This window comes from Fusarium tjaetaba (assembly GCF_013396195.1).
Source record: "Fusarium tjaetaba strain NRRL 66243 chromosome Unknown NRRL66243_c0000125, whole genome shotgun sequence".
NCBI classification, from domain to species: Eukaryota; Fungi; Ascomycota; class Sordariomycetes; order Hypocreales; family Nectriaceae; genus Fusarium; species Fusarium tjaetaba.
The window spans coordinates 82230-94387 of NW_023501321.1; the positions used below are offsets into that span (position 1 = coordinate 82230).

Consider the following 12158-nt stretch of genomic DNA (forward strand, 5'->3'; position numbering starts at 1 on the left):
AAACTGAGGTTTGAGAGCCAGTCGATGGAATGTGGGGACAAATAACACTTCTCCGACCGAATGCGAAGTATGAGACAATCTTTTTCCCAAACCCAGCGGTATCGTTCTCCGCAATGTTTACAAGCGTAGGTGCAATCAGGGCATTGATAGTCATAGCACCAACTCCGTCCATTGGAAGGACACCGAGGTTTTCCTAGGGTCACAAACGATGTGATGGATTCGAGTTGACCATAGGCATGTTGGCATAGCCCATGGCCGTCCAATTCTTGTAGTCGCTTCAACAGAAACGACCTCAACTTCCTTATGTCGAGATCTTGTTTACGATGAAATTTTATCATAGGAAAGGATCTGACGTGTTTGCTTCGCGCACCTGTTGGAGTAGAAAAGTATACGATACATGGCTGAAATATGTGGCAGCTTAATGAATCGCCATATTTGTCGTAGGCTGAGATGTGATCAGGATGTTCGCACGTGATCACCTGCTCCCCTCGCTCCAGTCTCTCTTGCCCGGGTATCTTGAGCTGTAGCCACTTACCCGACACTTTGAGGTGTTCGCAAACCGCAAAGTGACCCAGGAGCTCGACACAGCGCTTTTTTATCCGCTGCCCTTGAGTCCGCCGCCCTTGAGGGAATATAAACTCTGGATGGCGTTCGTTGCATTCAGTGCAAGAGACTGGACACCAGAGCTATCTAAGTCTTTCTTCAAGCTCGCCAGAGTCTAAGAGCTTACTGCAAGGACTACACAGAGATCCACGGAGGAGCAGCCTTTTGGCTATATATAGCTCGTTGAATCCGGCTTCCGTAATGCAGTATTCTTCCTCACTGCTCCGCAGCATTTCCAGTCGAAAGGATTTGAACTCAAAACCGCCCAACAGATGACGCAAGATGCCACAGGTTTGGTGGATCATGTAAAGAGAGCTATGCGGTAAAAGGGCTATGATCTGAAGTAGTAGCTCGCGCGGGAGGCGCAGCAGTGAAGAAGTCTGTATCGGGAAATGTTGAGGCTCCTGGGGTCGAAGAGACGTCGTTGTCTCACTGTGCTCTTGTCCGGACGCGGCCTGCACACAAGACCCAGATTCTTTGTCGTCAAAAAATGGGACCTTAGATGTGTCAGTTCTCGGTCGAAAGCGATATAGCTGTCGTAAAGCCCATGGCAACGTGTGATGATGCTGGAGCCTGAAATATTTCTCGGTAGCCATTCTGGAGACTTTTAGCAAGACATGTATAAAATATGGAAGATGAAAAAGAGAATAGAGGTAATCTTGTAACTAGCATTATTTATATAGCCACCGGGTGGCTTTTTATAATAGACTTTTTCATTTGCAAACACTAATTTTAGACAGTCTGCCAAAGTTTTTGTACCGATCACATAAGATTCCGGTTCTGGAACATCCAATATCTCGTGAAACTTTCACATAGAGTGCACTCTCCACATTCGGTCGAGTTAAATAACTATGGGCTGCCGAAGCCCAGAGGCTATTTCTTCACGTACAAGAAGAAGGCTATCTTGCATGCACTACAATCAATGCTCCACCGTCTGTGATGGCCTCGAAGCTCAGTGCCGCTGCTGTGACTGTGACTGTGAGGGCTTGATGAAAGCAAGTCAACAAAAGGACCTCTCACAGCCAGATGGCATGCATCCATTGCTTGAAGCAAGAGAAGGAACCATTGATACCACTAGTGGTGTGTGTTTGGAAGGAGAGGCGACATTGCTATATCCGATCATCATTAAATTGTTAGCTATCCCTCGGGATATGTGTGATAAGTGATTGTGAGTATAAAGCATTTTGGCCTCTATATAGACGCGATTTTCCAGTACGTAATAAATATAATCTCAGTTTACAAGAAAGTCATACACGCTAAATCTATATACATATAATCATCCAAGCTTCGGTTTAAGAAGAGTACTCGGAGTAAAAGCAGCTGGTAGGGTGCTCAATCTCAGCAACACGGGCGTTGAAGCCAAGACACTCGGCGTCAGTGTTTCCAGGGTGAGTCGCTCCAGTAGCAATCCAAACTGTCCAAGAACCATCAGGGCCGTCGCGGCAGGCAGTAAAGCCGCTAGCGTTATCAAAGTTGAGGTTTCCAGACTTGTCAATCTTCCAGCCCTTAGTCTCGAACGAGTCGGGGAGAGGGTTCTTAGTTTCAGTAGCGTACTGAAGAACACCTTGGCCTATACCATATTAGCAACAATTCAATTAACAAGTGTAAAGTGAGAACTTACCCATTCCAGAGCGATCAGTGTAAGCGCGCTGCTGCTTCTTGCCGGTGTTGTACAAGTACAGCTCACCCTCGCTCAGACGGAAGACAGCTGATCCATCAGACTTGCCAGAGCATGTAGCGTTCTGCTTATCCGCTGGAAGACCAAGCAAGAAGCCGTTCTCAGTGGCGCTGAAGTGTGTGAAGTGGATAGGGCTGGCGGAGCGCAGGGCGACGAGGCCGAAGGTCTTGGGCACGGGAGAGTTGCCGGACTTGGCGGGGCTGGTCTTGGTGCTGCTGCACTCCTCTGCAGGGGCGGCGGCAGCGAGGCCGAGGAGGGAGGCGGCGAAGAGAGTCTTGAACTGCATTTTGATTGATGTTTGGTGTTTTGTTTTGTTTTGTTTGGTGGCTGGATGTTGGATGTTCAGATGGATGATAGATTGGTGTGAGAATGGTAGATGGAAAGAAGTGATTAGGACAAGGACTTATATAAATGTGAATACGAGGTCCCAAGGGATCTTCAGTTGATCTTTTGACGAATGAGGAGTGTAACGGCAGTTATTGACATCATTTCAATGGGGGACGATATACCCCTGTCGTGAACTTGGCCCTTTAATGTCACCTACGGTTACATCCAATTACAACAAACTATCGGGTCTTTCGGACTGTTTCACATAGAAATTCTTCCGCCAGAAAACTTAGGCTTCTAGTCTAAATGACAAAAAGGTTTAGGTAGCTTTTTAGCCTAGTTATTTTTGGCACCTCTTTTTACCAGCCAAAGGTTTTTGAGGCTAGCTGAAAACAAGAAACATCGCCACTTCACTGCCTCCCCGATACGAGATCGAGAACACATGATGGGTTTCCATCTCGTAAAGCACGGCATATGTGCCGAGGATCGCCTGTAACGTGCCAGTAGAAATATATCCCTGCATTGAATAAACAGAACAAACTAGATGCTGCTATGGGCTATTAATACCCACTGACGTAGGCCGAGATCGATGCGAGATCCACTCACTACGGCTAGCGGAACGGAAGTGGATGAAGGATCATTTGCCTACAGCACAACCGCTATGGCAAGCTACGGAGTAGCTAATAAGTCAGCTGGAATGTTGTTTTAATCTCTGAGACTTTTCTAGAACGCATTTCGTGGCTGGTTCAACAGGGTCGCATGAATTCATTTCATCGCTAAAACTCTAATCCAAATGAGGCGCTGATCTAATTCTCGACCACGTCACACAGAGCCTAACTTCTCCACAGTTTAAAAATAGAAACCATCATGCATTTCATTCTCTCTACCGTAGCACAAAAGTTCAGCCTTCGTATTTCCTCACTGTTCAACCTCAACAATTTATCAACCTGACCGCTAATTCTTGACCAATTCCTCAATAGTCTTTTCAAAATCCTCCGGCTCCCTTCCCAATATCTCTTTCATCGTGTTCGTTACACCAGCGGTTTCTCCGGCGCGGATGGCGTCCCATGCTGTAGCCCACGTCCGCGCTTTCTCCTCTGTTCCAAAGTATTGTTTCATCTGAGGGAGGTTGATGTACTCGTCTACGCTGATTTCTTGGATCTTAAAGTCTTTTCCTGCGGCGCGCGATAGGACTTCGACGGTCTCTGACAATGTCCACGTTTTAGGACCGGTCAAGGTGACGATCTGGTTGGTATATTTGAATGATAGTGGTGATTTCGCGTATGATGCGATGAGACGTGCGGTCGCTTCTCCGAGTTCATCTCTCTTCACCCAACTAACGCCAGGTCCACTTCCATCGTGAGGGATAAGAACTTTGGACGGAGGGTTCTTGAGGTCGAGAAAAGAAGTGTAGATGGGGAATGACTCGCTGTATAGACCCTCGCGGATACTCGTCCACGTAAATCCCTCCTTCGCACTCGCAATCTTTCGCAAATACGCCTCACTGTCAAGATGAGCACCCATGACTTCAGCCCTCGTAGTACTCTCACCAATCGACGCAAACCCAAGCGACGAGTAGAAAATATGCTTTACACCTGCTTTAACCGCTGCATCAAGTGCTTTAGTGTGCACCTTGGTCCTGTATTCGTGAACATGGCTAGGATATGAGATCAAAAAGAGAACATTAATCCCTGCAAAAGCAGCCTCGAGCTCTTCGGCGCTAGACTCGTAAGAAGCTTGACGAACGGTAGTTCCATTCTCCACGTATTTCTTGGGGACCTTTTCGGGGTAGCGGTTGATGAGCGTGACTTTGTCGTTTGGGACTTGGGAGAGAAGATGCGTGTATGTGCTGGTGCCAAGGGCTCCAGAAGCGGGGAAGATTCCGATTTGCGTCATGCTGAACCTCGTATTTTCTTGATGACGATGGAGTGAATTGATGATCTTGGGATAATCGCAATGTTGTACTGAAGTGAGGAGTTATATCATATTTGATCTAGATAATGGAAATCCGTGGAGGTGAGTCTTACTAATCGACGTGCTCAATATGACGTGATGCCATCCACTCCGAGAACTCCATGGAGATTCTTCACTAAATACTACCCTATTGCCCAAACAGTTCTAGGCCTTCTCATCGGTTCTCTTAAGCTTGATGTAATTGTACCATATCTCTAACTTGAAGTCGGTAAACTTTGTGACAAATTCCTCAACGGTAATGTTGATAAACTCTTCGAGAAATGCTTCGCCTCCATCCCAATCTTGACCTCGTGACTTCTTCAGAACATCCACCCAGAACCAGCCTGAAGCCGAGACTACGTTATTAATGGCAACTTGAGCATATTCCTCCAGAGCTTCGTCTTTCTTGCTTTCGTCGGTCTTGATCTTGTCCTGGTAGACGTGCCAAGCTGGCTGCACGATCAGCTTCGGCTCTAGAGACTCTACCTCCCATAGCGGTGCGACAGCCTCATCCTTCAAGGCCGCTTCAACCTCCTTGGGAGTGCGCTCATGACTTGGGAAAAGAGCCATTTGCATCAGTTCGGCTAACGCTAGCTTCCCCTCGCCAACCATTCTCATCAATCCAGCTTGAAGGACTTGCGATCCCGGCTTCGAAGGCGTACTCTCCCCTTCAGGTGCCTGCCCTCCAATAGCAGCGATAAAATACCCTCCGCTCCGAGTCTCCTTTGCCCTGAGCTTGAAGAGCTTTATCAGGTCTGTATGCGCTGCTGCGGCGAGTGCTCTGTGACGAGCAACTGCGAATTCAGCTGGGGATGCTGTTGCGTCGAGACTAACTGAAGGAACGTTCTCGAGGTAATTGAAAGACGACCAAGAGAAGCCAATGTCGGCTTGGCCCGTTGGAACTACCTGCTGATAGAACCCCAGTGGAACGAGACTTGGCACGATCTGGATCTTGTTGTCTTGGTTGGTAAAGTTATCTGAGACAGTCTTTGCAAGGGTTCCAAAGTCGTTGAACGGGGTGTCCTCGAAGATGAGAGAAGCAATAGCCCCGTCTGGTAAGGTTGAGATGACCTTTTTGACAGGTTCGATGCTTGAGAGGTCAGCAAGGAAGTGTGAATTTGGGGCTTCAGGCTTACGAGTTGGCACCCTGGGCAGTTCCATAATCCACGACTACCAAATTGTCTCCTACCAGATGTCAGCATCGGTTCGATTAGTATGAAAGACCGACAGGCTATTGCTTACTATCTGAAAAATCAGGGATCAAATCAAGACCAGCTTTCATAGCTGCATTCTGAATCTCGGAGCGTTCATTGTAGTGCTTATCACGCATAGCAATGCGAACAGCATTCTGATTCGAAGCCATACTAAGTTCACAATATCAACGAACCATAACCAATGCAAATCCCCCAGAATAAAAGACGAGGCATCATCTCTCTTTATACTTATCCCGGACTCGGACTTGATTGATGCGAAAAGTCACACGAATAAGCACTACGCATGCAACCCCGCTGCTTACCCTCCTTGTCACACAAATCACCCAACATCTTCAAACAGAAAGGCATGGGATTGTGAATCCTTCGGAAGGATCGGCACTGATTCGTCGTCTCGCCATTCGGGGAGCAGTCGAGTCGAATTTTGGCTCGTGAGGAGTGAAATGCAGGTTGCGTGGCCCAATGGCAAGGCGTCCGAGAGTGGATCGGAAGATTCTGGGTTCGATTCCCGGCGTAGCCGAGATAAAAGACACGGGAAAACATTAATTCAAGGACTTAAATAGACTCAAAACTTTTATTTTGTTTTTTGATACTCTGTCCTGATTTGATCTGCAGGCAGCATGATACATGACGCGAGCAATGCTAGAGTGAAGCTGGTCGCATTCTCAGAGACTGTTGTTGTTTTGCCATAAATCCCAATACACGTTCATGATCTTTCAGCCTTGTAAAAGATGATCTTATTATTTGGCTGTCGGGCTGACAACATTTCTCTTGCTGTCATAGACGTATCTCGGCTCACGGCCCTGGCTCCCTTTCATTCCATTCCCTAATGTCAACTACCCACAGCGTCTCCCCATTGTACAAGACCCCTAGAAGAGATGGTCAGTAAGTAGAGCATATAATAATAAAAAGCTGTATCACCTCAACCTCGATCTCAACAAGATTTACTTACGCCTTATTTAGCAGGAACATTCTAGGCCGTAGTACTGTTGGCTGTAGTACTGCGAGTTGTAGTAGTACTGTTAGCTCTAGTACTGGTAGTCATAGTACTGTTGACTGTAGTACTATTGGCTGTAGTACTGTTAGCTACAGCTGTTGGCTGTACTGCTGACTGTACTACTGTAAGCTGTACTACTATTGGCTGTACTGCTGGCTGTGCTGCTGTTGGCTGAATACTTGTAGTAATGATTTTGATCTTAGGAGCCTTCTTTTCAGTCCCGGGTGGGTGGCAGCACTGCATAGCCTCAAGAATCCGTTCTCTTCTCTTCTTCGAGATTTCGCGTTTGGGTTTGCCTAACATGCCTTTGAGTTCCTCGTTGCAGTTCATTCCGTCTTTATCCAATTCGCCCTTGATCCTCTCGCAGCATTCGTCAGTCTTATAATAGTTGGTTCCCCCTTCGTCGTTGGAGCATTTCCATGTTATGATCTCTTTCCTGATTTGAACTTTCAGCCACAAGTCTCAACTGCGAGTAACATATCTAACTCACTTCTTCTTTCCGCATGCTTCTCCTGAAGAGAAAAGAGTGGTGAAGAACAAGACCCTTAGCAGGGGGAACTTCATCTTTGGTCGACAAAGTCGGGGCTGGGTTTGAAGATGGGGTATGTGGGTGGAAGCGTGATGCTTTAGTGATGAACTCTGAGTGACAATTTGTGGGTGTTGGTATGCCTGAACAAGGTTTGGGGGAGGGTTGTTCTGGGTTGATAGCCCTGACAACTGGTGCTAATTTCGTGCGCATGAGTGAAGTAAATGGGCCCCTTTAGTAGTTACGATCTGAACAACGCATTCAAAGTCAAAGGCCAGTGAAGCCGCGCAACCAAACCACCAGGGTGCCCCGATGAGTCATGACACGACACTCATCGCGTCCTTGGTTTGCATTGGCAGCAAGGATAGATAACCTTGTAGCCACTGGTCAGACAGGTGGGCAGTACAAAAATATAACCTTGTTGGTTTGAGGGGAGGTAAGAGAATTAAACATAAATAATAGCCAATGGCTGAAATACAAAACCTGTAAATATCTGTGGGTTGTTTCTGTATAGCCGATCCTGATCCGGGAGTTCTCATGCACTAGAGAAGCCAATACTTACATGGCTTCAAAAAAAAAAACAGGCTTCATAATCGGTAATCTATCAAGTGTCGCGTAATCTTGCTGTAATAAGGTTCTGGGGCTGAGGGGCTAAATGCACAAAGATACAATACAAATTAACACAAAGGCAACTGAGTTCTCTCTGCTGTTCTAAGTTCTCAGCCACAAGTCTCCATTGCAAGTGACACATCACATAATTTAAGGCGTCATACACTGCGCCAAAGAGTGCCGTGCGCAGAGGGGAAGATGCTTGGTTCGACGAAACTGGCCTAGAATACTTCAAAAATCCAGATTTACCCCATATTAATTATTCCCAAGGCGTGCGTTGAGGATCTTGAAGCTTTGCCATCTCCAACAACAGCCTGTAAACATACAGACCCATATCGACTTCGCGAAACGCTCTGGCATGCCATTATCGACCTCGCTCTGCGATTTGCCTCGCGATCTCTTTTCCAGATCCAGTCGAGGTGAGATAAAAGACTAGCTCCGGGAGTTCTTCCATACTTTGACTGATGGGTACATAGTGCAGCCAAGGCATTAGTCGATCGTCGTGCCATTCTTGGAATAATGTTTGCTTTAGTGGCACTGACTTGGAAGCAAGTAGCTTGTAATAACGGCCGTTGATACCATTACCGTCGATATCAAAGGCAAGTGTTGACTTGAGGGCTTCGTCTTTATCTACCCAGGACTTGGTATCGAAATAGGCATCTTGGTCCCTACAGGCCTTTCTCTGGCATTGGAAGATGCGGGTGAAGGTGACATCAAAGAGTCTTCCATTTAAAAAATGGGATTTGACTTTCTGCAAGACACCATCTTTCGTTCGCAGGTATTGATAACATTTGTTTGTTCTCAAATTCTGTGTGAGTTCGACAAATCGTTGTCGATGGAAGAGCTGCCAGCGGGTATCAAGCGCGAACCCTCCAGTGGTTGAGCCAGCCCAGTAGAGGCTGTCCCTTTTTCGGCCCCAATCAACATCTCTTGACTCGTTGTAAATGAACTCTTGCTCGGTATACGCTGGGCTCGGAATGAGAATGTCACTCATTGTCGATAGTTTGCCGGTTGAGAAGATTGGAACCAGACCATGGATCGGGCGGAACGAGACGGGGCTCATCATGAAACCATGTGAGCCGCTGTATTCTGAGTGTTGGCAAAGATCTTGGGCTGAGGAGATATTGACCACGAACGGCAGGCCAAAGGTATTGATGTTGTCTTGACCTTCTGCTTCTCTCTCGTCAAGGACACAGCTCTTGGTCACCAAGTCCCATATAGGTTGTCGGCTGCGATCTTCCACACTTATCCTTCGATCGTGAGGAGAAGATGGTTCAGGAGAAGGGTGAGAAATAACACGAGGCTCATCGATGTGATTGACAAGAAACGTCACATCAGGAAGCCCAGTGAGATTGGCCAAGATATTGTTGAACATTCTCGAGATATGCCTGTCAAAAGTACGATAGGAGTGACTGCATTTTGTTATCGACGTTGTGCCTGAAAACGTGCAAAGCCATAAATCGCTCCCAGGAAGGCTCTTCGCTCGGTGCATAGCATCAAGAACTTCACTGCCGCTCAGCCTCCATAACGGCGATATTGTCTGATACAAGGAGTCGAACTCATCGATCAATGGTGAATCATTAGAGCGCGCAGCGTCGTACCATTCTTTAAAACCTGGTGGTGGCTCTATACTGTATTTGGTCCGATACTCATGCGACGCGGCTTCGTAGGTTGTCGATTGCCTTTTCAATTGGTTCTCGAACTCTTTCTGTGCTTTATTGAATAGGGCCATGACTGGATGTGGTGTCTCCGTGGTGAAGGTAGGAGCATCGGTTCGTGCGTGATAAATAGCCATAATATTGGCTACATATGGTATTATCGGTAACATAATGCAGGCATACAAGAGTCGCGTTGGCCGTATCTGTCTGGGGACGAAACTAGCAATCTGGCCAAGACATATCAAGGCACATACAGCATTTAACAATGCTTGGCTCTCAAATAAGAAATCGAACGGATCGCGCGTTGCTAGAAGACCAAATGTGGTCATCATAGTCGGAAGAGTCCATGATGCGTGACGAGCCTTGACTTGAAAGTTAGAATCCCATATATGATGAGAAAATTGTTAACCTACAGCTCTGGCAGCACATCGCCAGGAAAGTGCTTTTACCAGCCCCAGAAACAAAGCGTATAAAGGACTAGCTCGTGGAAGACCAAAAACGGTTACTCTGGCAAGACTACCAACTAAGAGGAGTGCAGTCACTCTTGGTGCAAGAGAGTAAACATGCTCTTTGAAGGGATGTAGGTAAGGTAAGAAGCGACCGCCCCCCGGTCTTGATTAGAACGAAACATAGGCGATGAAAGAGGCGCCAGTTACAACAGCAGAAGGCACAAGTCCAGAGTAATTCCAGTCAATCAGAACCAAGGTCAGAAGAGCTGCAATGATTGCTGCTATCCACAGCTTACTGGACAGGGGGGCTAACTTTGAGATATCCGCGGCATCGCGCCCCTGAGGGTAACGATTCAGGCTTCCCTCTGTCCAAAGGAGCAAGGGGGCCAAAATAGGCTACGCATTTCTGTTACCATCAGCTTCTTTCAGGGCATGTTATTGAACATACCAAGAGCTCGAAACTATCCGCCTCAGCTCGACACCCGGATACAATGGACAGACAACCCGCAACAGCCCACAGCGATAACGCCGAGGGAAGAGTATGCCGAGGCTCACGCCTGGTGGGTAGATCTGCACTGACATGTTCTACAAAGGTATTGGCTCTAAATATCACCGGTAAGCATGCCCAACAGATAATCTCCGACAAGAGTTCGTCCTCTCGGCGGAAGAGGTAGCTTGTTGCTACTGCGAGAAGCAAAGCCAACGCAATTGAGGTTGGCGGATTGCTGTGAAAGTCTCGTGGGGTGCTCATCCTTGACGACGGATTCCGTTGCCATTCGCGTACAAGGTACACAGATGAGCCAAGTGGCAATGCGGATTTGTATCAAAGAGTTTACAAAATGGTTCAGAGAACTAATGTTGGCTGTAGAACGAACTAAACAGTGAAGAGATGTCATGTTGGATGTGCATTCCGCTCACGGCAAAGAAATGCCGTGAGCATCCAATTACGATGGCAAAAAGCTCGTATCACGGACACTGTTGGTTCTGTCAAACGTCTGAAACTTCTAGTGCCCAGAATATGAGTTGTGTTGGTTGTGACAGAGGGCTTCACTCGCTTCTTGTTGACCTCGGCTCTGTACTGAGTTAGAAGCGCCAATAGGGGGCTACGGATCTCCATCTGAGGCGGCCGCACTAAATTTAAGCTATATTGGCTAGGGGAGGAAAGAAAACTTAGGACCTTGACCTAAAGCGATAAAAATATTAGGTAAATTTAGCCTAAGCTTAGGGTGTTCTTTGCTAAGTTTATTTTGACACCTTATGTCAAGGTTCGGTGTTTTCTTGCCCCTTGAGGGTTGGTTATCAAGACATGGTCAGATAAAGGCTTGAATACCAAAAGGCCGTATCGGAAAATCCAATCAGATCCGTCTATTATACAGGGGGTTCATTTAAGCTCTCAGCCCGCACTGGTCCGATTGGAGTGTTGCCTCAATATCGCAGTTAAGCTTGCTTCTTGCTTCTCAAATGCATCCTTGCTTGCATATCACATTTGTCCACTGCCGAAATAGCCGGACTGAAACCTGCATCCTAGGACAGGCTTTTGGCTTCCGTTGAACCAAGTCTACATTCTGAAGGTTTGGTCTAAGGTATATAAACTAGGAGGAGGAACGGCATACTTATGGAACGAACTTGATGTTATCAAGATCCAGCAAGCTACTGTCAAACGGCCGGATGAGGCGATTCAGAAGGGAACCATGGGAGGCGTTTCAGCCACAGAGGGAAGCTTCTGTTCACTATTCCCCAATTTCACACGCTGATAAGAATTCAGATTATAAATGCCATGGGTTGGGGCAGCAAAAGTTTGAGGACTGGCGTTTCTCCCGCAGAGGTAAGTCCAAGATCTCAGACCTCTGGCGGGGGAACTGATCTATCGCGGTAGTTACACCATCTCTCAGCCTTCTCCTGGTGAGTCATTGCCGGTGAAGACGATTGGAAAGGTCTTATCATAAGCCAAAGCTTTAAGAACCTCGTCTCTGGAACATCAGAGACCAACTCTCTCAAGCCTAGGTTAGTCAACATAGCTTACGTTGATGACACTACTAACAAGGAGCACAGGTACGAGACAGCTTGGCAGAGGTTCCTCTCAGCTGACAAAGAGCTCGCTAGCACCGAAAAGGGCATCACTGGTACTCTGGATATATGCTGCATTG

At 47.1% G+C, this 12158-nt stretch overlaps 4 protein-coding genes across 4 annotated transcripts; all 4 read right to left on the bottom strand.

Annotated features, from left to right (window-relative positions):
- Positions 1–1895: 1895 nt before the first annotated feature.
- FTJAE_6450 (uncharacterized protein) lies at positions 1896–2567 on the bottom strand (the record flags this gene model as incomplete). Its single annotated transcript, XM_037353064.1, has 2 exons — positions 1896–2173; positions 2225–2567. 2 exons carry the CDS (start codon positions 2565–2567, stop codon positions 1896–1898), a joined length of 621 nt encoding a protein of 206 aa, XP_037206458.1.
- A 995-nt stretch (positions 2568–3562) lies between these two features.
- On the bottom strand, positions 3563–4504 carry FTJAE_6451 (uncharacterized protein; the record flags this gene model as incomplete). The annotated part of the gene is made up of 1 exon (XM_037353065.1): positions 3563–4504. One exon carries the CDS (start codon positions 4502–4504, stop codon positions 3563–3565), a length of 942 nt encoding a protein of 313 aa, XP_037206459.1.
- Positions 4505–4726: 222 nt separating this feature from the next.
- FTJAE_6452 (benzoate carboxyl methyltransferase) lies at positions 4727–7333 on the bottom strand (the record flags this gene model as incomplete). Its single annotated transcript, XM_037353066.1, has 6 exons — positions 4727–5651; positions 5698–5746; positions 5804–5925; positions 6725–6773; positions 6949–7205; positions 7260–7333. The coding sequence occupies 6 exons, from the start codon at positions 7331–7333 to the stop codon at positions 4727–4729; spliced, it is 1476 nt and encodes a 491-aa protein (XP_037206460.1).
- Positions 7334–8268: 935 nt separating this feature from the next.
- On the bottom strand, positions 8269–9636 carry FTJAE_6453 (beta-1 2-xylosyltransferase 1; the record flags this gene model as incomplete). The annotated part of the gene is made up of 1 exon (XM_037353067.1): positions 8269–9636. One exon carries the CDS (start codon positions 9634–9636, stop codon positions 8269–8271), a length of 1368 nt encoding a protein of 455 aa, XP_037206461.1.
- Between the last annotated feature and the right edge of the window lie 2522 nt (positions 9637–12158).